Genomic DNA, 27367 nt, shown 5'->3' with positions numbered 1-27367 from the left:
ATCTCTGTGTAAATGTGTCTGCTGTGCATCTCAAAGTGTGGTCTGGGGACCCCCAGGGCCAGGGGTCCCTTCCAGGGGGTCCCCAGCAAAATTTGTTATTATAGCTATAGCATCAAAAATCAGTTTAAACACTTTAACCCTATACATAGGCTATTTGAAAATAGCCGAACTACAAGCTCACAACACAACAACGCGTCTGCGGCAAAATACACAATTCATTTGGGGGTCCTCCTTGACATGAGAATTTGAGAAGCACTGGGCTACTGTATATGCACAACTGTGTGTGCGTGCGTGCGTGCGTGCGTGCGTGCTAGATGCATCATGTCAGTTGGGCTGGCCCCATGGGGGGAGAGAGTGAGTCGGAGACATCATTTCAGTGTCTCCAAAATGATGGATTCTCAGGCTGTCTGAAACGCACCACTGCTGAGAGCAGAGGTGTGAGGCTGTCAGAACAAACTGTCCGTCACGCTGTTATGTCTCTGTCACTGTCACTGTCTGTCCCTCTAGTCCGGAGACACCAAATGTAGAATTTGGGATTAGGTTGTAATGTTCAGTACGACTAGCATGTACAGTACGAATTTATACATTACTTAAACCTGTAGCATGTACAGTAGGTATAGTACGTATTTATACATCATTTAAACCCAAACTTTATGAACACAATTATTAACAATACAGGTAGTACAGTCAAAGTTTATGCTAAAAGGATAACAAAATGCCCCAGGGGTGCGCTTCTTGCCTTTCCTGGCTTTGCCCTGGGTTGGCTCCCACAGTGTCAGTTTGCTTGCCACTAGTTCCGGGTGCCTGACGCAGTACTCTGCCAGCCTCATCCTTTTCTCTCTGACTTTGACTGTGACCTGTGGTAGGTCCCCGTAGAGGACCACATTTCTGATGTGATCCGTCCATGTGACACCTAGTGCTATTCGTAGCATTCTTGTGTAGACTCCATCCAGGGCCCTTTCATATCACATATTGACTAAAGAGGGAGAAAGAAGGGGTAAAAGTAATTGGCTACTAAAAAGAAGAAATTAATGGAATCCAGTGGCTTCCTAAATCAAAGAACCACTACCACGATATGCTTGGACTGCAGTGATGATGCCAAGAATACAGTCATAGCTCATAGGCTAAACTTGCCAGACCACTGGTATGGTCCTTTAATGAATTTGACCAATGAGTAATAGATGAACCATCTCCGATGAGAGAGAAAGACAGAGAGTCAAAGAAGGGTCAGGAACTGATTTTGTGTGTGTGTGTGTGTGTGTGTGTGTGTGTGTGTGTGTGTGTGTGTGTGTGTGTGTGTGTGTGTGTGTGTGTGTGTGTGTGTGTGTGTGTGTGTGTGTGTGTGTGTGTGTGTGTGTGTGTGTGTGTGCGTGCGTGCGTGCGTGCGTGCGTGCGTGCGTGCGTGCGTGCGTGCGTTTTTCACGTGTGCACACACATGTTGAATTGGGCGTTGAGCAGCCGGCGAGTAGGAGGATGAATGTGGAAGGAGAAGGACGCGTGTTTGAGTGTGCTGAATGATAAGCACGTTGTCCAGATCATTTCGTTCTCAGGCTGCTGGTGGCCATCTGTCACTTCCACCATGATGGCAGCAGCGCTACACACACACACACACACATGTGACCGTCATCATTATTATTATTATTAATTATCATCATCGTGTTTGTCTACACTACAGTAATGCATAATATTACAGTGGTTCTTAAACATTTTCATCCCAAGGACCCGCTAATTGATATGTACTAGGCCAGTGCCGGTTGGGCACCAGCCCACTCGGGGTTAACGCAAGTGGGGAATGATGCAAGTTGGGAATGTATGCATGCATGCCCGTTTTACTTGCTCTATTAGTTTTCAGTGTACCCTGTTGTATCTGTTGTCAGAGTAATCATTCTATCAAACCCTCTACCACAATTATGATCAATCGACTGAATATGGAGACACAGAGATCCCTGATGTCACGAAAAACTGCTGTTTTCGTGTTGATGACCTACCTGGGCATAAATAGGAGACAAACAGACCTGCAGACAGACAGATACAGACTTATCGTGCATTGCTCTTTAAAAGAATGGAGTTCTATTGTGCACGTTTCCTCTTTTATTAGTGGGCTCAACAATAGCCGAAGGATAAAATATGGCCTAAGTGAATAAACGGTTCCTAATTTTGCTGTTGAGGGGACCACCCTTGGAACCCCCTCAAGGGCCGCTGGTGGTCCCCAGACCCCATTTTGAGAACCAGATATATGCTGTCGGCATTGACAGCATAACTCAAAGCTAAATTGCCAGTTTAGAAGTTTTCCAAATAGCAGGTTTCAGTGTCATGTATCCAAACAGCTCGTGACGCACAAAGGAGACCCACACAGCAGGACATGTTGTGATCTCCATCTTTGATGTTACAGCCTTCAAAAAACGAGGACATTTTGTTCTCATTATTCATGAGGACTGGCACTTTTCGGGGAAGGAGCCTGCCTCCTCCCCTTTTACTCTTCTCTGTCTCCTCCTATCCTTTGCTCCATGTGTTTTGGCTTTGCCTGGCTGTGCCAGAGAGTCGCGGAGCAGAGCGCTAACACAGAGGAGGTGTATTGTTGGAGCATGATGCTTCTGACAGGCTGTTCTGTTCTGTCACCTTGTTCTGGGAGACAGGACGCTTTCCAGAGGCCATCTACTATTTTACCACACACACACGCACACACAACACACACACACACACACACACACACACACACACACACACACACACACACACACACACACACACACACACACACACACACACACACACACACGGGATGCTTGTACACAACATACACACTTACATTATGTGGATATCTGTACACAACCAGCACAAACAGACATATGTGGATGCTTGTACACAACAAGCTCAATCATACATAACATCATGAGTGTCGTGTTCACACATATCAATCTACCGTATGCATACTAACACACTTTTTGGAATGATTTGCTAAATAATGTGGACGTACAAAACTAGTCTCTCTGCTCACTCAGAGCCCCATACTGTATCTCTCTCACAGATGGTAACTATGGCAGTTGGCGGCTCCTTTGAGTGTGTGTGGGTATGCATGCAGTGTGTGTGTGTGTGTGTGTGTGTGTGTGTGTGTGTGTGTGTGTGTGTGTGTGTGTGTGTGTGTGTGTGTGTGTGTGTGTGTGTGTGTGTGTGTGTGTGTGTGTGTGTGTGTGATGCGTGAAGATGCTCAGCCTCAGAGTGCAGGATGAAAGGACTATTATTAACCCTGCTGGTGGGAGAATATATTTAGAAAGAACAGGCTTTTTATATCATAATACTCAAACATTGTCTAATGTTCTTTGGTGACCTGGCAATGAATTTTTTACTCTCTCTCTCTCTCTCCCTCTCCCCGCTCCATTCTCTGTGCTTGTGTGTACGTGTTTGTCCTCAAAACACTATCCTATGCGTCTAAGAATGGAAGTCCCCCGTCATATCGTGCGATCAAACGAACCAGGCAGGACTCTTGAATCCTCACACTTTGTACGACTTTGTGGTAATGTAGGTTATCAATGTAGGTCAATGGAACTCTGCTCCCTTTAAAAGCAGGAAATATCGACTGATCATAAAAACCCACACAGAGTGAAGGTGGTTTTCACCTTGAGGCCAAGTAAAGAAAAGGGATATATATATTATAAAAGCCTTAGTTTTGTTTAAAACCAAATGCTTTTATAATGGATAGTTTTTCTGTCTAAGTTCAGGAGGGTGAGACTGTGCGTCACTGTGAGGAGTGACTTCATATTCAACTGAAAATTAAATTAAATAAATGCATAATAGATGACATTATGGCCTAGAGAGGTCTGTCTCGCTCACACTGACTGGTCAGCTAGCCGGTCAATCATCCAAATCAGTGCCAGAGTTGGCGCCATGTGACCCGGTCATGATCTGCTAAATGGTGACCACTACGAATCAGTCCAGGTATGCCGCATAGTGAGTCGGCATGCTCTGTCTGTGTGTGTGTGTGTGTGTGTGTGTGTGTGTGTGTGTGTGTGTGTGTGTGTGTGTGTGTGTGTGTGTGTGTGTGTGTGTGTGTGTGTGTGTGTGTCAGCCACTGACCTCACAGAGTAATGGTTATAATCAGGTTTGTAAATGCTTACTCAGAGAGATCATGGACAGGAAACCAGGGCACATCTGCACTGTGTGTGGACTGTGGGTACAGTATGCCTGCGCATTGTGTCTGTGTGCCTTTTAAAGCTAATAGGATCAGGTAGCTAAACTCAAGCATATGCAGTACCATCCATCACATAAGACAGTATTCTTTTTTAAAGTCGGATTATCATTGATCCAGTTACCTTGTAATGTTTTCTCTGTGGAGGCAAGCCACTCAGCCTCTGTCTGTACTTCAGTGCACAGACATATTACAGTCTGCACTTATAATTATAAGGTGCGGTAGACCTTTTATTGATCCAACTGTAAACACTGTAATTATCAGTCCCGAGGATCAAAAGGAATGAAATAATGTATCATTCTGTAAAGCCAAATGTATACCTTCCTGTGCGACTATGACGCTTGCAGAAAATAAATGAATGATGATTTGGAGTGTCACTGTCATATGACTAAGTATACACTTGAATAACAGTGTGCCTGTTTAGCCAGCATAGGACGCACTCTGCCCTGTCAGTCTGTCTGTCTGTGTTCGCATCTGTGTGTGTACTGTGTACATGCATTTCTTGTGTCTTTTCATGTACGGTACATGCACACGTTGACACGTGTGTGTGAGTGTGTGCGTTTGTGTGCGTTTGTGTGTGTTTGCATTTGTTTGAGTGTGTGTGCACGTTAGAGTGCCTCCATAAGTGCCAGAGAGAGTCACAGAGCGGGTCGCTGTTTGCCTTGCCCGTAGCGAACGTCACCATGGCAACCACACTAGCGGCGCAGTGTGAAGTGCAAGTGGAGGCTGTGACGCTGTGTGTGTGTGTGTGTGTGTGTGTGTGTGTGTGTGTGTGTGTGTGTGTATATTAGAGAGAGATGGAGAGAGACTGTGAGAGGCTTTTTATATTGACGGGAGACAAAGGATTAGAGCGATAGGAAGGAACCACAGATGAGCAGTGTCCAATGACGTGGATGGAGACCGAGTCCCGAAAAAGACACAAGTGTTTGTGGGCGTCAGGTGAACGAGTGAAGGACAAACAGACAGGCAGACAGTGTCTGTGGCATTCGTTTGATGGGTATTATTTATTACAGCTTATACTCAGTAGCTTCCGGAGTATTGAATCAACGGCTTTCAACCTGGCGGTCCTATTTTGGGCATGTCAATATATAGGCGACAATTTTCTAAATCTTCCAAAATCTTTCACAAACTACAAGCTCAAAAGCTCACAACACGTCTGAAATGCAGCGCGTTGTGAGCTTGTAGATCACCTTGTTTTCCGCTGTTCATTACGACAAAGTATAGGGCTTATGTGGTTAACTTTGAGAGTGTAAATACGCTCTCAGGCTTGTTACATTGTTGCCATGTCCAGTCTGTGTGTGTCATGCGAGTTGGTCTGAATATCCACCCCGAGCTGTAAGTTCTAAGAGTGAACGAGCATGTCAAAACGCAGAAGAGAGACAGAGAGAGAGGGCGGGGGGCGGAGAGGCAAGGCAGGGAGTGAGAGAGAGGTGTGTCATACTGAGCATGCTCACTGAGCTAACTTCCTGTTCTCCTCTTCCCCTACAGAAACACAGACAGATACGGAGAGAGAGTGAGAACGAGCAGACGACCTGAACGAGAGAACCGAGAGCGGAGGAGGGATTTCTGCCAACATCCAAGGAGGAAATCAAACCAAAGCTGAAGAGTTGAGGAGCGTTCTGACCTGTCACCACACAGCTGCTGCTCTCTGGGGTTTTACTTGATTGTTTTCTTTTCTTCTCCTTTTTTAACAGGAGATACAAAAAATACATACAGTCTTTTATTTTTGGTTGACATTAACAAAGAGGATCTTAACCTCTCAACCTTTCTGAGCGTAATAAACCACTAAGGTTTTAAGAGACGTCTGCCTGAGCTAAAGGGGGATTTTGTTGCAATCTCTCTTTCTCTTTCTGTTTTAAATTCTCTGTTATCTTCTCACCGGCTTTTCCTGCATTGCGTGTGTTTCTCGTAAAAGGAAGATATTCACTGGGGGAGCAGTTGGACTTTAGTGACTGCCAAGAGCCGGAGCCCAAGTATCTACAGCATTCCTGATTGGGTTTCGCAAGTGGACAAATCCTCCCTTGTGTGTGTGTGGTTGTGTGGGTTTTATTCTAATAGTGTATTTGTGTGTACGGAGAGAGACTGTGTGTGTGTGTGTGTGTGTGTGTGTGTGTGTGTGTGTGTGTTTGTGTGTAATACTGCATTTGACTTAGTAATCTTTATCAGAGGACAAGATGGGATCTGAAAAAGACTCAGAGTCGCCTCACTCCTCAGTGAGTGCCGTGCCCAAGCCCAAATGCCGTGCGGCGGGCAAGCGCCAGGGACGCATCTCCTTCCACAGCCTCTTCCACAGCAAACGGGGTTCCCGTGGCGCCAAGGCAGCAGCCACCCCGCCTCTATCGCAACACCATCAGCAGCAACAACAGCAACAACACGCACAGCAACTCCAACAACTTCTCCCTCCTACCTTGAGCGCCACCACCACCACCAACACCGACACCCCCAACACCACCAACACCCCGCCACCAACCGCCGATGCTGCTAACCCGGAGGCCGCAGCCCTCGCCGCCCCCCAGGACGCCACGCCCGCAGCCTCGGACGAGCCCCTCTCGTCCAGCCGGACTTCCCTGGGCGTGGCGTCCCAGTCCGAGGAGGGGCCGGCGGCGGCCGACCTTCTGGAGTGCCCCCTGTGCCTGGTGCGGCAGCCCGCCGAGCAGCTCCCCGAGCTGCAGGGCTGCAGCCACCGCTCATGCCTGTGCTGCCTGCGGCAGTACCTGCGCATCGAGATCACCGAGAGCCGGGTGCAGCTCAGCTGCCCAGAGTGCGCCGAGCGCCTGGCCCCGCGGCAGGTGGCCGATATCCTGGACGACGCTGCGCTCCTGGAGAAGTATGAGGAGTTCCTGCTCCGACGTTGCCTCGCCTCGGACCCTGACTGCCGCTGGTGCCCGGCCCCCGACTGCGGGTAAGAGACTCTTGTTATTATCCCAACGAATGTAAACAGCATTTCTTACATCTGAAAATGTAGTGAAATCATTTTGTAACACCTTCACTAAAACACGTGGTTTAGGGGTCCATCTCCAGCAATGAGTTTTATGTTGGGCCTACAGAGTTCCCCACTCTCTATGGTCTAAGCAACGCAACAGTAATCAGACATGCAAAAGTGTCACTTTTCAGCTACAGTCACCTTTTTGAACCCAAATAGGGCAATTGTGTGACACCTGACCCGAAAGAAAACAACATGTTGTCACCTTTTTCACCTCGGGGCTGTTTGCATGCCTGAGTAATACATTTGCTATCTGCATGGGAACGGTGAACACTTTGCGCTCTCTCAGAAATAGAGCCACCATAAATGTAGAAAGAAATTGTGAATAACCTATACATTATAACACAAGAATAATGCACGCACATTCAAGTCCATTTCAACGGGTGCTCGATAAAAGAAGTTCAAAAGTACAAAATATTATCTGCACACCATCATAAATGCCCCCACTGTGTATTTATTGAAAAGAACAATGTTTCGACTTACAGTATGCGGTCGTTATCAGATCCATGTAGGTCATGGCCATGGACCATGGACCGATGAAGACCTCGTAGCTCGAAACGTTGTTCTTTTCAATAAATACATTGTGGGAGCGTTTATGATGGTGTTTAGTTTTGGTACTTTTCAACAAACCACAAATGGCATGACACTATTAGCCAAGGAAGAATTAAAATACAAATGTATGCCTTCAACATCATGTGTTTGATCAATTATCAGCTAGCGTACATTACTAGTAGCCTACTTCATTAGCTTGTTTAAAATAATAAAAATAAGAATGCTTTTTAATAGTAATAATATCTGAGTTCCCAGTTCTCACAATATTCCTGTCAAACAATGACCATGTAAAGAACAACAGAGTTGCTGTGTGAATAATTAATCAGTGTACACACCACACCAGGAGCAAATGAGACAATGAGCTCCGCTGTGCTCTTGTCTTCAGACTAAATACCACACCAACCATAATCCCGGTATAATCGGCATAGTCTCTGTTTCACTCTTTTGCTGAATAATACAGTATCTGTGAAGGGAAAATTTAAGATAATGAAAAAGCATGACAAATAAAACAAACAGTAATAAGAGATCCTAGGGGCTTGGTATAGCCGAGGCTTAAGGCCCCTAAGCCCCCGACGTGTGGACGCCACTGCTCTTAAAAGGTGACAGGTCTTTTAAAGACTAAAGGTTTGAATGGGGGCATATAGTTTGGAATCAAATACAATTATTTTTAGAGAACCTTAGTAATAGTTGCTCACAGGTGTGTCCTTGAATTGATTTGCCTTCTGTGAAAAGGTTAACATGGAAGAAGGAAGTAAATCAATTCAAGTGAGTAATTCTTGAATTGATTTTGAACACTTGAACATACCTAGTCACAGTGTGTTCAGCCACAAATATGTCTGGCCTTTTGCCATGTTAAGCCTGATTAGGTGGTTGTGCGCTGGTGTCCCGAAAACAGCCGATCTACAAGCTCACAATGCATCGCATCGTGACGTGCTGTGAGCTTGTAGATCTGCTACTTTTATTGTGCAGCAGTATAAATAAAGCATTACTGAGTGTCTGACTCAGTTAGGCCTACAGTACATGGACCTCCTAGTTAGTTCATGGTAAGATTGTAACTGGAGATAGCAGTGGCTTCAACAACAGAAGGCCTTTGACATGGGTTGGTATTTTGTCACTCTTGGCTGTCATGTTGCTGTAGCCTTGCAGATGGCTGCTGCTGTACATAGCATGTCACTACCATAAATAAAGGGTGATTGGCTGATGAAAAAACATGTGCTCAAACTTTATATGTATATCAGACTATATGTATTTATACATAGGACCCCCAAAATGATTGTGTATTGCATGTATTTGCCTGCCAAATATTTTGTGCCAGGGACCCCCAGAACCAAAGATTTGAGTTAAAAAAATATATATTCAAAAGTTTGCTCAAATCTTCACGATTTAAAAGAAATAGCAGATCTACAAGCTCATAGCGCGTCACAAAGTGATGCGCTATGAGCTTGTAGATCTGCTATTTTTTTTTTTTTTTTTTTTTTTTTACTTTGTTTATTGGGTTTTTCCATAGCAGTGTTCAGCATGAAAGGCATATAGATCTGCTATTTTTTAATAACCAAAGTATAAAATAATGGTTAAAGTGGTAAAATCTAAAATGACACAGTGCTTTCCTGGTTTTAATGGGTTAAATTTTGATAGCACACAATATTGGTGTCATTTGTCAGTACATTTATTTATAATAACTTCTCAAGTGTTCTGTCCAAATGTGTTACTATTAACATAAACAAATATGTGTTGATCCCCACACATTTGAAAATGACTCAGCTTTTTAACAGTGCTTGCTTCAGCACAATGGGCCTTTCATAACAATGTTAACTCAAGCGGCGGTCTCTCATCAATGTTATCATGCTGATGGCTGTAGACCTTTATCTATCTATCTATAGCCCCCAAACACACACACACGCATGAAACCACACACACACACACACACACACACACACACACACACACACACACACACACACACACACACACACACACACACACACACACACACACACACACACACACACACACACACACACACACACAATATCTATCTTTTTTCTTGCTTTGCCCTTCTTTCTTATTCTCTGTCCCTCTGATTGCCTTTCATATCTCGTCTTTTTCACTCCCTCTCTTGGCATCACTCTCCGATCGTTGTTATTGTCTCTCTCACTGTCTCTCCCTCTGCCTCTCTTCTTCCCTCACTCACACAATCCTCTCTCTCTTGTCATTCTCTCGTTTCTTTAATCTCTCTCTCTGGATGGTATGTCTTTTTCAAACAACAAACAGAGAGATTTGAAGCTGTTAACTGGGTTAGAATGCAGCTCTCTCTCCATCATGTGGTTATGCATGGAACAGACAGGGTGGGGGGGGGGGGTCAGGGGGATGTTTCTGGAAGCAAATGAGAGGAGTCTGATTAAATGGAGGTAATAAATTGTGTGTCTGTCTGTCTGTCTGTCTGTCTGTCTGTGTGTCTGTGTGGGATGAAGGCAGGCAGATACGTAGTGATCATTGCATGCTGTGGTTTGGTACAGTCATTCTGGCATTGTCATAGGGGAAGGCCAGGAATCAAGTGTGTGTGCGTGCGTGCGTGTGTCTGTATGACTTTGTGTGTGTGTGTGTGTGTATGCATAATAATGTGGACTTCTGGTTGATGTAAATAAGTAGGACAGCTACAATGCGTCACTGCTGGCATAAGACTCAAAGCAAACCCGCTAAATATATTTGGTAGGTCATCCATTGAACTGCTTATATGACGCTTGTACCATTAGTCCCCCCCCCCATACCCACACAAAAACAAATACATACTGTACATAAACACAGACCGTAAAATCCTTAATTTAACTCAGAGAGTGTACCATTTGTATACTCTCAGAGTTAAAAAATGTTTAAATGAACACTGTGGATCGTTCTGTGCAAATGCAAAGACATTCATCATCAAGCACAGAATTGTGTGTTTATATTGACACATATCCAAAGAACGCAGAGATAGAAACGGCTCCATTCTTACAATTTGACAGTTAAATTACTATTAGGATATTACACACACACACACACACACACACACACACACACACACACACACACACACACACACACACACACACACACACACACACACACACACACGTTCTGTGTGACTGTTGCAGTGAAGTGAGAATATGAAAATGTGTGGGCGATGCTGTTGACCCCATTCGGAAAGAAGCTCTGTAGATATGTACCTCTTGTGGCACTGTCTCATGTCGGCAGCCTACACATCTGCCATGAGGTCACAACTCACTGACTGACTGACTGACTGACTGACTGGAGATCAACAGACAGTATGTGTTTGTGTTAGGAGAGCATTGTAGGTAGGGGGAGGGGATATTTGTCACTTTACATTTGCACATACCACATGAAAAATGTCCTGTGCATTTAACCCATCCTCCTAACTATTAGGTGCTGTGGGGAAGGGCCATTAATAGAGCCATAGGGCCATTAATAGAGCAAACTGTAAGGTGGGCTGCGGGGGCGAATCGAAGACCTTCTGATTACCAGACGGCCTCTCTACCCACTCAGGCACAGGCCGCCTCAGAGCAGGGGAGAACAGAAGACGAGAGAATAGAAGAGAGGGCAAGAGGAGAGAAGAGACGAGAAGAAAAGAGAAGATAGGGGAAACTACATTGATCCCTGACTGGAAATGTTGTGTTATCGTCACGTAGCAATGTGTTCACACAAGAACTGACAAGCTGCAGCACGGGAACCCTTTCTAAAGAGTGACTCAACACATAGGTGCTGTTGAAACCTATTTGTGTCTGAGGAAAACACTTTGCAGCAACCTGTCGCGTGTCAGAGAAAACACACTGCAAACAACCACTACACAACGCGTGGCAGTCTGTCTTCTGTGTTACACTGTAACATGCTGCTATGCACAACATGTGTCAGTCTGTGATGTGTGTTACACTGTAACATGTTGCTATACACAACATGTGTCAGTCTGTGATGTGTGTTACACTGTAACATGTTGCTATACACAACATGTGTCAGTCTGTGGTGTGTGTTACACTGTAACATGCTGCTATACACAACATGTGTCAGTCTGTGATGTGTGTTACACTGTAACATGCTGCTATACACAACATGTGTCAGTCTGTGATGTGTGTTACACTGTAACATGTTGCTATGCACAACGTGTGTCAGTCTGTGATGTGTGTTACACTGTAACATGTTGCTATGCACAACATGTGTCAGTCTGTGATGTGTGTTACACTGTAACATGTTGCTATGCACAACATGTGTCAGTCTGTGATGTGTGTTACACTGTAACATGTTGCTATGCACAACATGTGTCAGTCTGTGATGTGTGTTACACTGTAACATGTTGCTATACACAACCTGTGTCAGTCTGTGATGTGTGTTACACTGTAACATGTTGCTATGCACAACATGTGTCAGTCTGTGATGTGTGTTACACTGTAACATGTTGCTATGCACAACATGTGTCAGTCTGTGATGTGTGTTACACTGTAACATGTTGCTACTGTCTGTCTGCTGTGTGCTGGCTCTGGTGAGCCATATTGCCTCAAATAACCTCTCACAACTCCTCTCTCATACCTTCCCTCCATCTCCTTCTCTCCCCCCCCCCCTCTTTCTCTCTCTCTCTATTTCTCTCCCTCCAACATGCACGCACGCACGCACGCACGCACGCACGCACACACACACACACGCACACACACACACACACACACACACACACACACACACACACACACACACACACACACTTTCTTCTACCTCTACCATCTGATATCTCTTAACCCATTCAATCCGGAACACATCTGGATGTCATTTCAGATTTGAGCTATCACCATTATTTTATACTTTGCTATTCAAAAATAGCAACGTTTTTGAATAGCTCTACAGATAGATCTGCCGTGCTATAGATCTACAAGCTCATAGCACGGCACCGAGTGCAGTGCTACGAGCTTGTGTCTGCTGTTTTAGAAAAATCTTGAACATTTTAGAAAATCTTTAAATGCATATATATTTTTTTTAAACATTTTTAACTCAAATCTTTGCTTCTGGAGGTCCCTGGAACAAAACATTTTACAAATGTTTGCTTTAAAAAATATATATTCAAAGATTTGCACAACCTTTCCACGATTTTATCAAAAAATAGCAGATCTACAAGCTCATAGCGTGGCACTCGGTGAGCTTGTATATCTGCTATTTTTGAATAGCCAAAGACATCTAAAATGACAGAGATGCGTTCCCGGATTGAATGGGTTAACTCGGTCTGTTGCCCCTGCACTGTTCCTCCTCATTGCAACCAATCAAACTTCCGTCTGCATGATTGACATGGCAGGATATCCAATGGGTGCAAAGCCCCGGCCCGCTGCCGGTTTCCCCCTGGCTGTCAGTTGCCATGGTGACTATCGATGCAGCATAGAGGGAATGTTGCCAGGGGAAACAGGAGTCAAAATCAAAGACGTCATTACATACTCACTGCTGGACGCCGTTTGTGCACGTGTGTGTGTGTGTGTGTGTGTGTGTGTGTGTGTGTGTGTGTGTGTGTGAGCACATGTCTGTCCATCTGTCTGAACACGCTAGTGTTTGTGCATGGGGGGGGGTCCCTTATAATTCAACCACATGTTGCGTCTATGTGCGTGCATGCATGTTAGCGTGTGCAATGCATGTGACACGCGTCCTTTGAGTGAGTACCCGCATGGGTCCTTTTCAACACACTCTTTAAAGGACCAAAATAAACTAAACTAAACTAAAAACTAACACGGCTGCCGTGTTGAAGTGGTCAAGTGGGTGGGCCGCGTGCATTTTCAGAGCATGTTTATTTTAATTATCAATCAATCAGTTGTGTTCCACCTTGGACTAATGGAACTAACGTAGTTATACTTAAAGTTCTTATTTATTGGCATCACTTTATCATTATGTCAAATCTTGGTGTTTTGCCAATTATTTGGGGGCTCACTTGCAATGCAGGTTGAGAACCACTGCTCTAGAATAGATTGTTCCGTGCGTGCGTGCGTGCGTGTTTGCGTGCATGTGAACGTGCACAGGAGTGAGTCAGGGTGCTGTTAAATAACAGCGGCGTTGTCGTCTCTGTCAGGCATTTAGTGAGCCAGCAGGGATCTCAGGTGTCTGTATGTGGGTGAACACACACCGACGGGACTCTGTTGCGGTCACTTCTTCTCCAGACACAGCATGTCAACACTCATAAATACTGCCGCCCCCCCCACGGTCTCTCTCTCTCTCTCTCTCTCACTCTGTGTATTTTGATCTCTCTTTCCCTGCTTCACCTCACAACTCCTCTTCTCCCTTCTCTCCTGTGTCTTTGTCTTTCTGTCTCTGTCCGTTGCTCCTTCTCTCCACAGTACATAGTGTAACCTCCCTGCCCTCTCTCACCATTATGCCTTCTCCTGTGCCTCTCTCTCTCTCTCTCTCTCTCTCTCTCTCTCTCTCTCTCTCTCTCTCTCTCTCTCTCTCTCTCTCGTGTTGGAATATCCACCATTAGGGGCACAGCTTGGATGTAGAATGTTCACCCACCCAGTAAAATACAGATTGTGCATTTTCTCTGAAAGGGTAAAAATGTACCTGTGAGAGTCAAAGAAAATGAACACTCTGTATATTACTGTGTAGGTTGCCGGAGCAACCGGTGTTGTGCCTCCCTCTGCTTTGTGCCTCAACAGGTCCCCTCGGTTACCAGAATAACAGAATCAGGGAAAAATCTAAGAGACACACACACACACACACACACACACACACACACACACACACACACACACACACACACACACACACACACACACGGTTCTGGCCTTCCCCTGCGACAGTGCTGCATTTCCATGATACCAAACCACATGATGAAATTATCATTATCTGCTGTCTTCCTTCTCACACTGATACACACACACACACACACACACACACACACACACACACACACACACACACACACACACACACACACACACACACACACACACACACACACACACACACACACAGAGAGAGAGAGAGTTCTGGCCTTCCCCTGCGACAGTGCTGCATTTCCATGATACCAAACCACATGATGAAATTATCATTATCTGCTGCCTTCCTTCTCACGCTGATACACATTGTCAACACACAATTCAATTCAATTCAAAAGGCTTTATTGGCATGAGAAAACATACATTGCCAAAGCAAAAGTGGAGCAATACAATCAAAACAAAATAATATATGTACAATTAAAAGTTTAAAAAATAAAACACACACACACACACACACACACACACACACACACACACACACACACACACACACACACACACACACACACACACACACACACACACACACACACACACACACACACACACACACACACACACACACACACAGTAGAGTTTTGGCCTTCCCCTGTGACAGTATTGCTATACCAAACTACCATTTATCTAAAGCAGAGATGCAGAGATAATGCAGAGATATTTGCCAGTAGTGCCACAGGAAGCCACGCCTGGTTTGAGACCTGCTTTTTCTGCCAAGGAATGTTTGAAGCACAAACAATAGCCCAGCGTTCGTTTATTTATGCTGCACTTCTAGTGCACTTCAATTGTTCACTTGGTGCACTTCTAGTGCACCATTGTTCAATCCTGTAAAAAACATTGTAGAAAGCTGCTGCAGCATTAAAGCAGCATAGTAACAGGCTGCATCAGTAGAACTTCAATATATTCTCCTTTAGCAAAATGTCCTATGATATAAAGTGTCATAGTCTCTGTGGTCAGTTTTTCCTACAATGGTGTTGCGTTATGGAAATAGCCTATCTACAAGCTCACATTGAGTGGAAAAAAAACGTTGACATACCCAAAATAGGGACGCCAGGTTGAAAGTGGTTAACCGCCTTCTAAAATGAAGATTCCATCATGGTGGTGATTAACACCCCCCTCTGCATTTGTCAGAGTTGTTAGTGTATGCTAAATGTAATCTCTCTCTCTCTCTCTCTCTCTCTCTCTCTCTCTCTCTCTCTCTCTCTCTCTCTCTCTCTCTCTCTCTCTCTCTCTCTCTCTCTCTCTCTCTCTGTTCACCCAGTAATATAATATAATTTGGCATTTTCTGCATTACATCATTTAGCTTTATTCTACATCTTTCTCTCTCAATATTGTAATGTCATGTTTGTATTGATGAATCTGTATTGATTAAACTTCTCTTTCCTTCCTTCCTTCCGTGTGCGTGTGTGTGTGTGTGTGTGTGTGTGTGTGTGTGTGTGTGTGTGTGTGTGTGTGTGTGTGTGTGTGTGTGTGTGTGTGTGTGTGTGTGTGTGTGTGTGTGTGTGTGTGTGTGTGTGTGTGTGTGTGTGTGTCTCACAGGTTTGCAGTGATCGCCTCTGGCTGCGCCAGCTGCCCCAGACTGGTGTGTCGTAGGGAGGGCTGTGGGGCAGAGTTCTGCTACCACTGCAAGCAGGCCTGGCATCCAAATCAGACCTGTGACTCTGCCCGCCAGCAGAGGGCTCAGTCCCTGCACACACACAGCAACCACTCCCCTAGCTACACACAAGAGCAAGGGCCTGGTGAGTGTACTGTACCTGCAAGCACACAAATACATGATTACATACCCAAACATACATGTGCATATCCGTACACAAATTCACAAGTGCGAGGACATAATGTATAAACACACACACACACACACACGCATGCACACAAGCAAGCAAGCTCTGTGTGCGTGTGCACTGTGCGTGCATATGCGTGTGTGAATCTGCTGTTTTGGACTAGATGAGTTCCAGGATTGGCATGTGACATGAGATGTGTAAGAAGTGGTGTGCACGTGATTCCGTGATAAATACAGTTCCTATGTGAGCTATGTGGGACATACAGGATTCTCTGTAGATTTTGTGTGTGTGCTTGTACGAGCGTGCGTGCGTGCGTGCGTGCGTGCACATGCCCAAGTGTGTTTAATCCAGCTTTGATTAAAATGTATTAAATGGAACCCTCTGGGCTGTCCTCAGCCAACCTCCTCTTTCTCTCTCTCTCTCTCTCTCTTCCTCTCTCCATCTCTTCCTCTCTCTATCTCTTAATAATGCATCATCCACACTCTCTCTCCCTCAGCAAAATATCCAGAGGGCCTGATAATAATAGGCTGCTATTGACTTGCAGGGCCTAGCTGTTAATCAAAACCAGTCCTCTGTCTGTCTGTCTGTCTGTCTGTCCGTCCCCTTATTTGTCTGTACGTCTGTCTTTCTGTCTGTCTGACTGTATGTGTGCCTGTCCTGACTGTTTTATCTTTCGGTCTCTCTATATTTTAGAGAGACTAGAGCTAGAGACAGGATTGGAGGAGGGGGAGAGAGAAAGAGAGAGCAAGGGAGGAACTTATAGGTCTATCCCCTTTTCAATGCGCTAGACCCCTGGTAGATGGATTGCTGAGGTGGAGCGCCACACCTACCGTCAGCTCCCAGTACTTGCCGCACGACTTAGTTACCCACGCCATTCTACTCATTCGCTGAGTTGGTAGTGCCCAGAACCCAGAACCCTGTGGTCCAAAGGCAAGATACCCGGACTCAGAGAGGAGGAGGAAGAGAGGACACCTGTTCATTGTGATACTGATAAATAGGAACTGAAATTATAATTAGTTCCATTGATCTAAGGCGGAGAGGACGACGAAGGAGAAAAGGGAGAGAGCATCGGAGGGAGTCGGGTGGGGGGGCAAAAGAAATGATGAAGAGAAGAGCAGGAAAGAGAGAAGAAATGAAGGAAGAAGGAAAGAAGGAATGCTGGAGCGTGGGAGAGAGTGAAGGAGCGCAAGAGAGAGTGAGTGAGAGAGAGAGAGAGAGAGAGAGAGAGTGTGGTTGAGCTGTGTCAGCAGGATTGCGAGGACACAAACAATAAAAAACAAAAACCTCCAAATATGCAACAGTCATTCTGCTCGCTTTCCCAGAATCCAACATTCAAACAGTGTTTTAATCAATTCCATGCATGTCCTTTGCTTTCCGTCAAATTGCACTCATTAGCCAATCCATTACCATAATGAGTAAGACCTCTCTGGGAGAGAAAGAAGTCCAATAGAGATTTAAAAAGAAGAGCCAGTTCAATAGTTTTGTTTGGTTTGGTTTTGATTCTGACTGAACTATTTGTTTGGAACCCTTTTGTCTGCTTGATATGGTTTGTGATTTGAATAAGATAAGATGCAGAAGAGTCTGTGTCATTTGCTTTCATCGTGGCTTTAAGACTGACACACACACACACACACACACACACACACACACACACACACACACACACACACACACACACACACACACACACACACACACACACACACACACACACACACACACACACACACACACACACACACACACACACACACACACACACACACACACAACACACACACACACGTGTGTAAACATTATTTTAACAAGCCACTAACTGATTGAGGAAAGAGTCAGATTGTTCCCTTCAGGTAACAACTAGTTACTGCGATTGTTGTCTTCAACCAATCATGTACATTCACTCTAATCATTGATATCGATAACATTGATAACTCTTAACGGCTGACCTCCCGCTTGTTTCCGTTCCCAGCTGATGACATCAAGCCGTGCCCGAGGTGCGGCGCTTACATCATCAAGATGAACGACGGCAGCTGTAATCACATGACCTGCGCTGTCTGTGGCTGTGAGTTCTGCTGGCTCTGCATGAAGGAGATCTCTGACCTGCACTACCTCAGGTAGGAGCACACACACGTCAAGTCCACGAGTCATACCAGTCCTCACAAGTATATCAATACACATGAGAATGATACATGCACTCCTCCCAGTGTTGTTTAATACACAACCGCTCCCTAGTCATAGCTTGACTCCGGTCAACTGTATGTGTTTACATACACGCACGCACGCACGCGCGCACACATACATACATACTGTACATACATACTTACATACTTACATACTTATATGTATGTATAATACATATAACTATGTGTGTATGTGTCTGTGTATAACACATAAGTATGTATTATGTACTTGTTTCTGTACACATTTTTTGGGTGCTTGTACAGCCTCTGCACATGTACCGTATATGTACTGTATCTGCATGTGCTGTATTTATGCACAGTATAACTACTGTGTGTATATGTCACTGACTGAGAGACAGTGGGGTAGTTCCTTTTTCTCAGTACAATGTGAGATTTAGCTGTGAGACATGGAATCATTATTTATGTCATGTTAACTCACACACCCTGTTTGTTGGCTGACTTTGAGTAATTAACTAGCAATGACGTCTGTTCACTTTCAGTTCACTCAATGTAAAAATCAACCTGAAACTGCAGTGCCAGGCTAGCTAATAGCTAGCCTGCACTGCACATTCACTTTAATGTACTTACAGATTGGGCCAATAACCTTTTTTTTTAAAGGAAAAATAACTCCATCTAATCTTCACATTTCCTCTCCCCTTCTTTCTGTAATTTCTCCATTCTTCTATTTCAACTATTTCTCTCTCTCTCTCTCTCTCTCTCTCTCTCTCTCTCTCTATCTCTCTCTCTCTCTCTCTCTCTCTCTCTCTCTCTCTCTCTCTCTCTCCATCTCTCTCTTCTCTCCATCAGTCCATCGGGCTGTACATTCTGGGGGAAGAAGCCGTGGAGCAGGAAGAAGAAGATTCTGTGGCAGCTGGGCACCCTGATAGGAGCTCCGGTTGGCATCACTCTCATTGCTGGCATCGCCGTCCCCGCCATGGTTATCGGCATTCCCGTCTATGTGGGGCGCAAGGTGAGATAATAGCAGTGATAATAATATTGATGATGATCATTATCATTGTCATTAGTGTCATCTTCATTGTCATTGATGTCAGAGAGTAATGAATAATTAACCCATTAAGACTGGGGACGCATCTGCGTCTCATTTTAAGGTTTCTTTGGGCTATTCAAAAATAGCAGATATACAAGCTCATAGCGCGGCACCGAGTGCCGCGCTACGAGCTTGTAGATCTGCTATTTTTGAAAAATCGTGAAAAAATATTTTTTGTATTTAAAAAAAAAAACTGTTAGGATTTAGATTTTTTTTAAGAATCGCCTCAGGTCTTAATGGGTTAAGAGAGTTGAGGTGTGCTCCGTAGAGCATGTGATGACAACGGTTTGGGGTTGTGTACCTGTATGCAAACGCCCAGGGCAATGTTGACTGTCATTACATCATTGTGGTGCAACATATTCATTAGACAGGCTATATGGAGACAAAGTAGTGTGGCGTGTTGTCATCACTTCGAGAAACATGATTTATGTCATGTTAACTAACACACACCCTAATAGTTGTGTCTCCATTCACTTTCATTTACTTACAGATTGAGGCAATAGCCTTTTTTATGGAAAAACAACTCCATCTAATCTTCTGCACTTACACTTCTATTTCAACTTCTCTCTCTCTCTCTCTCTCTCTCTCTCTCTCTCTCTCTCTCTCTCTCTCTCTCTCTCTCTCTCTCTCTCTCTCTCTCTCTCTCTCAATGTAGACCTTGATCGTGACCTATTTCAACCCAAACATTTATTCATATCTATTCTGTGGGAAGCCTACTAATGATTCTCAGGTTTCGCACCAATTCATGATTTCCACCTTGACCTTCATTGTGACCATGACCTTTTCTAGCCAAACGGCAATGCTCTCTGTGGAGCAGCATAAAACCCAATGCATACTACACTAGGAGAGCCGGACCAAATCAGTTCGGGAGGGCTTCCTGACCCGATTTTATTTCATTTTGGGTCTATAAAAGTCATTTCATAGTACTGCTGTGGCTCACGCTCACGGCTCGCGCCATTGGTGGCGAGTGGAGACACTCCCTCGAGCAGCAGCAGCAGCGCTGTATTCGCTCTGTCGAGCAGTGTGTACTAGGCTACACTATAGCCAGCAGCACTGCTGGGAGTGGAACAGATGGTCAAATTTATACCTGGATATCGTGAACCGCGACGCGCTGTGGGGAATTTGTGATAGAGGAGGTGTATGAAAGTTTTCCCTTTCTAGCGATTGTACAAGCCAGCTTCCAGGAAGTACAAACACAACCTTCTAGCGAAGGTTGTGTTTGTACTTCCTGGAAGTTGGCTTGTGTCACTTCCAAACTACCCCTGCGTCTCACTTGTTAGTGCTGACAGAATGACCTTGAAGCTGGGCTGAATGAATGCGGAAACACAATGCGAAACGCCCAACTGGGTTCGGGTAGTTACAACATCTCGGAGGCACCAAACAGCTGTTGTTCTGTTCCCGCCCATCCGAACCTCTGAATGACGTCATATTGTTGTTGTCTGGACCGAGCCGAACCTTCGGCTGTTTGGCTGTAGTATGCATTGGGCTTAACAGTCAGGCAGACAAACACGGACAAGACCAGTTACAATATTCTGCCACACGTTAACCACATTAACCCTTTATACCCCAGGGGACCAAGGGACCACTCCTTTTTTCCCTTAACACCAAATCTCTTTGCTGAAAATAGCCGATCTACGATGAATGTTCACCTATTACATGAATGCTGGGGTTAATGTGGGCAGGGTAACATAGTTGGGGGACAAACATCTCCTACAGTACATTAATTTCTTGCATGACTACGAGTAGTCGCTTGCATGCGACTACTCGTAGTCTACACAACAGTTAATAACATGGAAAGCCACAGCACTTGTTGCCAAATATTTCACAGCCCCTTTCATCTATTTCGTCTTGGTGCTTTACAAGGAAACCTCTTTCACTTCCCTGCAATTTACAATGTTTCAAAATGACACTGAAAGTATGTCTTTCTATTGGTGTTGGCGTCATCCCAGCTTCTGGCGGGCATTGAGGTCAGCCATTGTTGAGAAGCATGGTTGTAATTTCCTAGAAATACAGGTCAGGACATTCAGTTCTGTTATGTTCAGCATAGTGAAAGTTCCATTACTCACTTCAGCATTACAAGGTGTTAATGGAGTCCTTTTAGTTATATTTCAATATAAATGGTATGGTGACGTATTCTAAAAGTGAAGAAAAGGCAGCACACTCATAGCCACGATGCAGGATAATATATTGAGTTCCAAGTACCGACGTTTCGACCTGGAAAGGTCGTCTTCAGGGATTGCTTCAATGGCTATTAGTGTGCGGTCTTTTCTTCACTTTTAGACTTTTTTAACCAAGGTCAGCAGCACCTCATCAATACTGGTGTGCGCCCTTCTCCTGATTGTTTGATGGTGACGTATTCTATCAATATCTGCTCAAACCCTCTTTTTTCAACAGGACTTTATAGGATGTATATTGTCTTGGCTATGTTTTCAGCAACTGACAGAGCAGGAAGGCAGTTTTCAGACAGTTTTCAGGCAGTTTTCCGTGATTTGCTAAGCTGTTTTTTAATCGGTTCTATTATGTTTTTTCTTTTCCTCGTGAAACATGGAAATCGCTCAGGCAATGGTAAAAACAGCATCTTTCAGACTGGATGTACTGTATATAAGACACACACCTTTAATGGTACATTGGTATACCACCCTCTTGTGGATACTTTATAGAACTGCATGTTATGACATAAGCCTACTGGAATTCTGGCATGCTGTTCATTGTTTAACATGGATAAACAGCTAATCAGTAAATACAGTAATCCTCCCACACACTGTGGCAGTTTTTTTGCCCATGTTGTTCAAATCTTATTAGCTTTTAAAGGTGCTCTGAAATCAGTCTGTACTTTGGCCCATAGGCAGCTGTGATATCGTGGAGAGAACGTTTGAGTCATCCCACGTGCTCAGTCTGGCAATGCCAGCCTAGTTCCTTCTAGTCCCGGTGTTACTTATGTCCAGTTCAGCTGTGTTCACTTCATGCTTGTCCTTTATTTGCAGATACACGCCCACTATGAGCTGAAGAAGACCTCTCGTCACAGGAGGAACCTGGCCATCACAGGAGGTGTGGCCTTGTCCATCATCACTGCTCCGGTCATAGCAACTGTCAGCGTCGGTAAGGAACCGCACAGGGTCTACATTTCTGTCTGCTATTCTTTCCTTTTAATGTATTTCTTTTTTATGGCATATGTGGTGGTTCTTTATCACACCTACTGTAGGTAGTTTATCTTAATACATTCATATGTACTATGTACTTCTTCCTGTGTAACTTTTCTTATGTCACTAGAAACAGAGATACACAAGAGAAGCACAGTTTATTTCATAGAAAATATATTGAAATGTATTTTTGCTGTAAGGCAGAATAGTAAATTAAATACTCTCATTGTCTCCCTCTGTTTCTTTTCCATCATTTCTCTCTCTGTCTCCCTCCCACTCTTCCCCCTCTCTCTCTCTTTCTCTTTCTCTCTCTCTCTCAGGTATTGGTGTGCCCATCATGTTGGCATATGTGTACGGTGTGGTGCCCATCTCTCTGTGCAGAGGTGGGGGCTGTGGTGTGAGCCGGGGGAAGGGGCGGGGCGTGCGGATAGACTTTGACGAGGATGACGGACCAATAACAGGTGAGGAAACAAAACATCACACTTGCAAACAGGGCGGAGGATGTCTTTTAACGTATTCACTGTTTTGTGTTTTAACCGTGCCTCTGCCTTTGATGTTATTTCCAATACAATCATTGTTCCCTTAGAGAGTACAAAATCCTTTGCATAAAGCATGTATTTAAAAAACGATAATTCTGAGAATAATCTTTCTTTCTCCCGTTCAGTGGCGGATGCGTGGCGTGCCCTCAAGTCTCCCAGCCTCGGTGAGAGCAGTCTGGATGGGGCGGCCAGCGGCCTGAGCACCACCTCCCCCAGTGAAGGCCTTTCTGTGGCACCAGGGGGCCTCGGGGACACTCCCCACTTTAACACCCTGGCAGGGGGTGCTCTGGGATCCCGCACTGGCAAATATAGCAGGTAACAAAAAACGGATTACAATAGAATAGAATTAGCCGTGGGCTGATGTCGATGTGGTTCCAAAGGTTGTGTGTCCACATGCTATTACTTGTGCCTGAAAGAAACAACTCATGATGACCAATGTCTACATTTCATGTATTGTTCTCTTCCAGACTGGAGGTGCAAGGAGGGGAGCTGGCTAAGGAGTCAAACCAGAGGGAGACCGGAAGCCTGGGTGCAGGCAGTGACTGTGCCAGCACCAGAGGCATGGCCGGATCCATCATCTCCTCCTACACACTACCTGACAGGTACTGTACGCAGTCATCACTGCTTTGTGTGTTGTTGTTGTTTATTGTCTTTCTTGGTCATCCTGTCCTCGTACTGTATGTTTATCTTTTCTGCACGTGTGTGTTAAGGAAGTACCTAAAGTGTGTCTAACTGTTCTTTATATAAATCTTCCCTCTCTAACTTGTCTTCTCATTGATTCTCCCTCTATCTCATTCAGTTGTACTGTATATATAATATAATATAATATTTAATCATAAGCATTTTAAAACCTTCCTTCTTGTTCCTCTGCAGGGAGTGCACCAACCTGGAGATCCAGGTGGACATTGAGACCAAACCCAGCCATCTCTGCCTGACCAGCGAAGAGGACCTAACCCCGCCTCCGGGCACAGCCGCCATGGCGAGCGGCTCGGGAGGGGAGGAGCCTCAGGACTGCAGCTCCAGGAGGGGTGGGGTGGCATTGTCCGGCTCTGAGCTGGGCCTGTCGCCGGGGGCGTCCATCCGAGAGGGCCTCCGCGACGTCACCCTGGCTCAGCCGGAGAGCATCCGTAGCGACCTGGAGATGTCGGACACGCAGTCGGATGACATCGCCGAGCTGACGTCGGACGACTGTGACTCGCCTCACCCGAAGAGCTGTCGCCCGCTGTCCTCCTCCCACCAGGCCCTGCCCCAGCCCCCATCCTGCAGAGCGCTGAACCCCTCCACCGAAGGCCTTCACTGTCCCGCAGACAGCAACGTAATCCTCTATGTCTGAGAGAACACAGGCCCCCCAGCCTCTCAGGATTGCACAAAATAAGAAACTCCCCGACAATTCCATGTTTTAGCTTTCACGCGGCTCATAGATTTATTTTGTTTCACTTTTTCGTTCGTTTTTTTGATTCACGCACCAAAACCTTCTTACACGCAGACAGCCTTTATGTACTTTTACCTGTCAGTCTGTCTATCTGTCGATCTATTGACCTGTTAATGTCCTCACTGAGGTTATTTTCAGGATTCTACCTCTTAGATATTTATAACATGATGTTTTATGTTTACTTCTTGGTGCAAAATGCCTTGGCTACTTAAGCAAAAAAATAGCAAAACAAGAGGTACAAATTTGCCACAAGATAATATGATAAAAAATAAATGATGAAATTAGGTGAAACGTTGCCAAGCACAGCAGTGGGTAAAAGTACGATGATGGTAAAAACATTATTGAGGAAAAGAGAGATGGGGGGGGGGGGTTAAAAATGTGTGAATGTGCGTGGACTTTGTACACTGTCTTGTTTTTTCCCCTATTTATATCTGAATGAACCTTGAAATTGTATGATTTGCTGTGTGCATGAGTCTGCATGACTATGTCTTGTGTGTGGAAGGTGTCAAAGTGCTGCGGGCTCCTGTGAGACTGGTGAGAGTGTAGTTTTGCACAGAGACGTGGCTTAGCGGAGGTTATATCTGCACTTGAATCTAACTTGTCCTGCACAGAGAAGGAGATGTCGTCGAAAAGAGACAGCCCATGCTCGCTGATCTGTGGAAATGACAGAGTTCTGACAGTTAATGTCTTGATTATCCTGGACTGCTGTGACATTTCTATTCTAATCTGTTCTGTTCTGTTAAAGAAGTCCAATGAAATATGTCCACTGAGCTCTTAATACATGGCAATTAAGCTAAGTTTCAGGAAGTCAGCCGACAATGTGTTTGTTCATTGTCAGAACTCTTTCATTATTACAAGGCTCTTGTATGCCTCGGATGATAGGACCACAACTGAAGTCAACCTACAGGCAGTTGCACATGCAAATGACTGACTTGACCGCCTGCCTGACTGCCTTACAGACAGTGGCAATGATGAAGCTTTCCTTTTGACCAACGCAACACACACCGACTGACTTTGTTTCCAACACGCTAACTGGTAAATGGTCTGACCCACTTGAATGTTGTTGTCTGTCCTTGTCTTTGTGTGCAAGTATATGGAGCAGAGAGGATTGAATGATTGTTAGTTACAGAGCTGCAAAAGTCAGACAGACAAAATCCACAAGCTTACAGATAGTGGAATGAATGAAATCTTGATGAATGTATTAGTTTGTCCCACTGTCTGACTGGATTTTTATTTTTGAATGAGCACTTGTGCACTTTATCTCAAATGTCTATCTTTTTTGCTGTCAATTGTTTATTGCTATTACTGTGTTTACTGCATAAATTTGTCTGTGGTACAACCAAAATAAATCCACTACCAGAAAGCCTGTTATATTGGATGTAACAAAATCAAGAGTTTGTTTCCAAAATGCTTTATATCAACTTTGGGGGTGGGTGGGGGGAGGGGGTCATTCCATGCAGTTAATCAATTAACAGCTCTGAAATATAGAGGATCCTATCTGTAAAAGTGTTACTCTTGTGTGAACCAAGGACTTAGTACTGTCTTTTAGAAAAAAGTAGTCAGATTTATTTTTAATGTTGCACTATCAATCATAAGTGTCTGTATTGTATGCCAAATGGTGGATAACTCACTTTGGAATGAAACTCGTCCCCTATTGACGCTGATCAGCTCTTTGTAATAATCATACTTAATAACTGGAATAGTTTCTTAGCTTTTTATTCCATTTGTGCTTTACGTTTAAATTTTATTTTTACCAGGTTTTTCCTTAAATTCAAGGAATCAACTTGGAAGCTTTTTCATCTCAAGAGTAGCTTTATGAATTTACATGTAAGTAGCTGTTCATATGACTGGGCAGCACTTGTCTGTTGATAATATGATTATCAGTCGTCACTTTGTTACTGCCTGTCTATTGAAATCAACTTATGAATGTACCATGTACTGAAACAGAACTTTCTGAATTACACTGAAATAGGGTGATGGAAATGATGTATAAAGAAAGAACACAGTACTTGTGTACAAGGTTTTGAGTGTAATAGATGGCAATATGTGAGTGTTTTCAATAAGTGTAACTCCTGGCACTGTTAAAGTCCTGCCCTGTGTGGGGTTGTATATGCAGGACTATGAAAGATATTTGTGGACTTTGGAAAAAAATAAAATAAACAATCATCTGTTGCACCTAAATACAAGAGTCAAATTGATTGTATGAAAGAAAATCAAAAGAACAGTATATGGCACTGAGCCTGAGCTCAAAACGTTACAGAAGGCTGGAATAAGATTAAAATGTTTGGCCTAATTATTCTATAGAATTCTTCAAAAGGCCTGAATAAAATGGCCCATTGACAAAATGGATTGTGTGGGAGGAGCGAAACTTGTAACTTTAAACATACAAAAGGAACATTCATTTTAGTGTTACTAGGAGACTGGTGGTGATGATGATGATGGTGATGGTGATCATATTAATACACCTACGTTTGAAAACCATTGCAACGTTATCCTTGTGATGTTATTATTGTCTACATCTGTTTGTATTCAGTCATTGCCAGTGGTGTTAAGTAACTACTGTACAAATTATTTTGGGTATTTTTACTTTACTGGAGTATTTCCAATACTTTTACTTCTACTCCACTACATCTCAGAGGCAAATATTGTACTTTTACTCCACTACAATTATTTTAAAACTTTAGTTACTAGTTACTTTGTAGATTTTTATTATTTTTACAAAACACACACTAACCACATCA

At 44.3% G+C, this 27367-nt stretch overlaps 1 protein-coding gene across 1 annotated transcript in view; it reads left to right on the top strand.

The window, feature by feature from the left end:
- Nucleotides 1-26043, top strand: part of rnf19b (ring finger protein 19B) — a 34775-nt gene extending 8732 nt beyond the window's left edge. Inside the window, exons 2-10 of the mRNA XM_084079621.1 lie at nucleotides 5675-7088; nucleotides 16046-16245; nucleotides 18257-18401; nucleotides 19275-19437; nucleotides 22500-22614; nucleotides 22976-23116; nucleotides 23320-23509; nucleotides 23662-23796; nucleotides 24068-26043. Coding sequence (XP_083935747.1) covers nucleotides 6361-7088; nucleotides 16046-16245; nucleotides 18257-18401; nucleotides 19275-19437; nucleotides 22500-22614; nucleotides 22976-23116; nucleotides 23320-23509; nucleotides 23662-23796; nucleotides 24068-24527 — 2277 coding nt within the window. The 5' untranslated portion in view covers nucleotides 5675-6360 and the 3' untranslated portion in view covers nucleotides 24528-26043. The remainder of the gene's footprint in view (nucleotides 1-5674; nucleotides 7089-16045; nucleotides 16246-18256; nucleotides 18402-19274; nucleotides 19438-22499; nucleotides 22615-22975; nucleotides 23117-23319; nucleotides 23510-23661; nucleotides 23797-24067) is intronic.
- Nucleotides 26044-27367: the final 1324 nt, after the last annotated feature.

This window comes from Gymnoscopelus microlampas (genome assembly GCF_963454915.1).
Source record: "Gymnoscopelus microlampas genome assembly, chromosome: 15".
NCBI classification, from domain to species: domain Eukaryota; kingdom Metazoa; phylum Chordata; class Actinopteri; order Myctophiformes; family Myctophidae; genus Gymnoscopelus; species Gymnoscopelus microlampas.
Note: the sequence above shows the minus strand (reverse complement) of the source record. Positions and strands in the feature narration are given on the sequence as shown.